Source organism: Crassostrea angulata, chromosome 3 (assembly GCF_025612915.1).
Source record: "Crassostrea angulata isolate pt1a10 chromosome 3, ASM2561291v2, whole genome shotgun sequence".
In the NCBI taxonomy this organism is placed as follows: domain Eukaryota; kingdom Metazoa; phylum Mollusca; class Bivalvia; order Ostreida; family Ostreidae; genus Magallana; species Magallana angulata.
In genome coordinates this window covers 4,922,501-4,925,000 of record NC_069113.1, presented here as the reverse complement: position 1 = coordinate 4,925,000, position 2,500 = coordinate 4,922,501, and the positions used below count along the sequence as shown (strand labels likewise).

Genomic DNA, 2,500 nt, shown 5'->3' with positions numbered 1-2,500 from the left:
AGAATTCTTAACGACTTGGTCTATAAACATAAAATAGTTTATGTGGGGAGAAAAGTAAGAATCGGAGCGAAGTTTTTGTGTTTATATCTGGCCTGAAATATATTTTCTGTAAAATAAATCTTCTCCGCGATGGGAACTGCCCTCTAATTGGATTACAAGACTCGATATAAATATTTTTTTCTTATTTTTTTTTTTGAAATATTCTACTGCTCACGAAAATTCTTCCTATATCATATCTTCGTTGAAAAAAATTATATGTATAATATTTGAATTAATAAAAAAATATTTTTCTTCACTGCAGATGATACAGGCTATACAAGTGTTAAGATTTCACTTACTGGAGCTGGAAAAGGTAAACATATTTTGATACACGTCTCTAAGTGTAAATTCACCCCACAAACCCAGATCTTCAAAACATTACAACCTGGTACATATCTGACCACATACGCATAACAAAACAGTACTTATCACAGCAAAAATACTGAGACGATAAGATGAATGAAATGTGGAGTGGCCTTTACCATTGCAATGCAAACTTGTGATAAATGGTGTAGATTTTATCAAAGTAGGTGTAAAATTCGGCATAAAAAACTCCTCTCTGCCCATTGTGAGTGAGAACGATTTTTGTGGGATAAGACAACAAATGTCTAAATGCTGTCATTCTTCTGTCTTCTAGGTGCATGAACTCTGTGACAATTTTTGCCATCGGTACATCAGTTGTTTAAAAGGAAAAATGCCGATAGATTTAGTGATTGATGAACGAGAAGGGGGGAGTACAACATCCAAATCGAGTTCGGAAAATCCGCCGGATCCTACAGAAGGGGTGGACCAACAGGTAAGACAGAAGTATTTCCAGAAATACCGGATTCTAAACTACATTTATTGATTCCGAGTAGAGACACCCTCCGACAGAGCCCGATCGATTGTTGGGCTAGAAATAGGACCCTGAACACTGTAAAACTTACAACACCCGGGAACTGTAGTCAACCCCAACTAAAAACCCAGGCAAAATGCAATCTTGATAAAACAGAACAATGAAAAATGCCAAAGTTGACTCAAAATTAAACTCTGATTGATTAGTTGTAACTAAGTGAAAGGAAATAATTTTTCCTCTAATTTAGACATTCGAAATAGGAACACAGGTTGATTTTTAAGAGTTAAAATAAGTATATATATATATATATATATATATATATATATATATATATATATATATATATATATATATATATATATATATATATATATATTTTTTTTTTTTTTTTTTAAATTCTTAAAAATTATAACTATAAATTTATATGACCATGCTAGTCAGAAAAAAGTTTCCCTACTAAGTGTATGTAAATACACAGTTTAGTGTGTTTTCATGACCACTTTTACACAATGGGAATATACACAGGAAGCATGTTAAACTCGTTTTATGGTGCATAATAAAAAAAACTTAGACGGAGGGAAACGGCACATGATCCTATGTCGGTTGGAATCACAACTTATTTAAACCCTCGTCGACATTTTGCAGACTGGAAGAGCGCTGTTGAAATGTTTATAATTTCATTGCTTCAAGAATTATTTTATTACAAAATGATTCCCCTTTGGATAGAAAACATCTCAGGCATAGTTTGTGAGTCTTTGAGGGTCGGCTGTTGGTACGAGGGTTTGTGAGGCCGTTTACGACCTATCGCAGTTATTGTCATCATAGTCAAGTCGTAAACTTGACAGCAAACTGGTCAATAAAATTACACTCACTTCAACATCCCTTGCTGGCCTTGACAAAGCTTGAAATTAATCATAGGCAAAGAAAATGGAATAGAGGGGACAATTTGTGTTATTGTATTAAATTGTTAGATCTGTGCTATGTAAAGGACTGTATTAATATCTTTGCCACTTTGCCGTTTTATAAAGACTTGAGTTATTCTGGATGTGATTTAATGGTTTTTGAAATATTGCTACCTGATATTACCCAGTTCATTCGGTTATTTTGTGTGTTCTGACATTACAATTCTCGGGATTTTATGTGAATCAAGAAGATATTTTTTTTTTTACCAAGTTTCGGTCCAAACCTTATTATTGTACTTTACATGTGGGCTGTTCTTTTTATTATTACTACAAAAATGTGAATTTGAGTCTAATCTGTGAACCTGTCGTGAAGATATGGTTGCCTGTGTATGACCCATCTATTCTGTATATTTCATTGTTTATAAAACACTCCAGTCAGGCGGCCTGATAGTTCCGAGGTCGAGCGAACACTTTACTTAAGCCCTTTGTCTGCGGTATCACATCTGACCTTTCTGCCAAATATCTCCGATTCTAATTTTTCACGTCTCCTCTACCCGGATCATGATTTCATGCCTTGCTTGTCGCTGACGGGGACTCCTTCCCTTGCATGGCCTGGGTAAAACTGATCTCTTAAATACATATAAGTGCATATAGTTTACCTCCTCTTGGAGATCACCCTATTCAGAGGACCATCAAGCCTTCTCCAAGTCTGAGCTCAGTTTGC

The 2,500-nt window shown here is 34.8% G+C and overlaps 1 protein-coding gene across 3 annotated transcripts in view; it reads left to right on the top strand.

The window, feature by feature from the left end:
* LOC128179088 (homeobox protein Meis1-like) overlaps positions 1 to 2,500 on the top strand; it is a 55,655-nt gene that overhangs the window by 11,070 nt on the left and 42,085 nt on the right. For all 3 annotated transcript variants that reach the window (XM_052846582.1, XM_052846583.1, XM_052846584.1), the window contains exons 6-7: positions 302 to 352; positions 677 to 835. In XM_052846582.1, the coding sequence (XP_052702542.1) occupies positions 302 to 352; positions 677 to 835 (210 nt within the window). The remainder of the gene's footprint in view (positions 1 to 301; positions 353 to 676; positions 836 to 2,500) is intronic.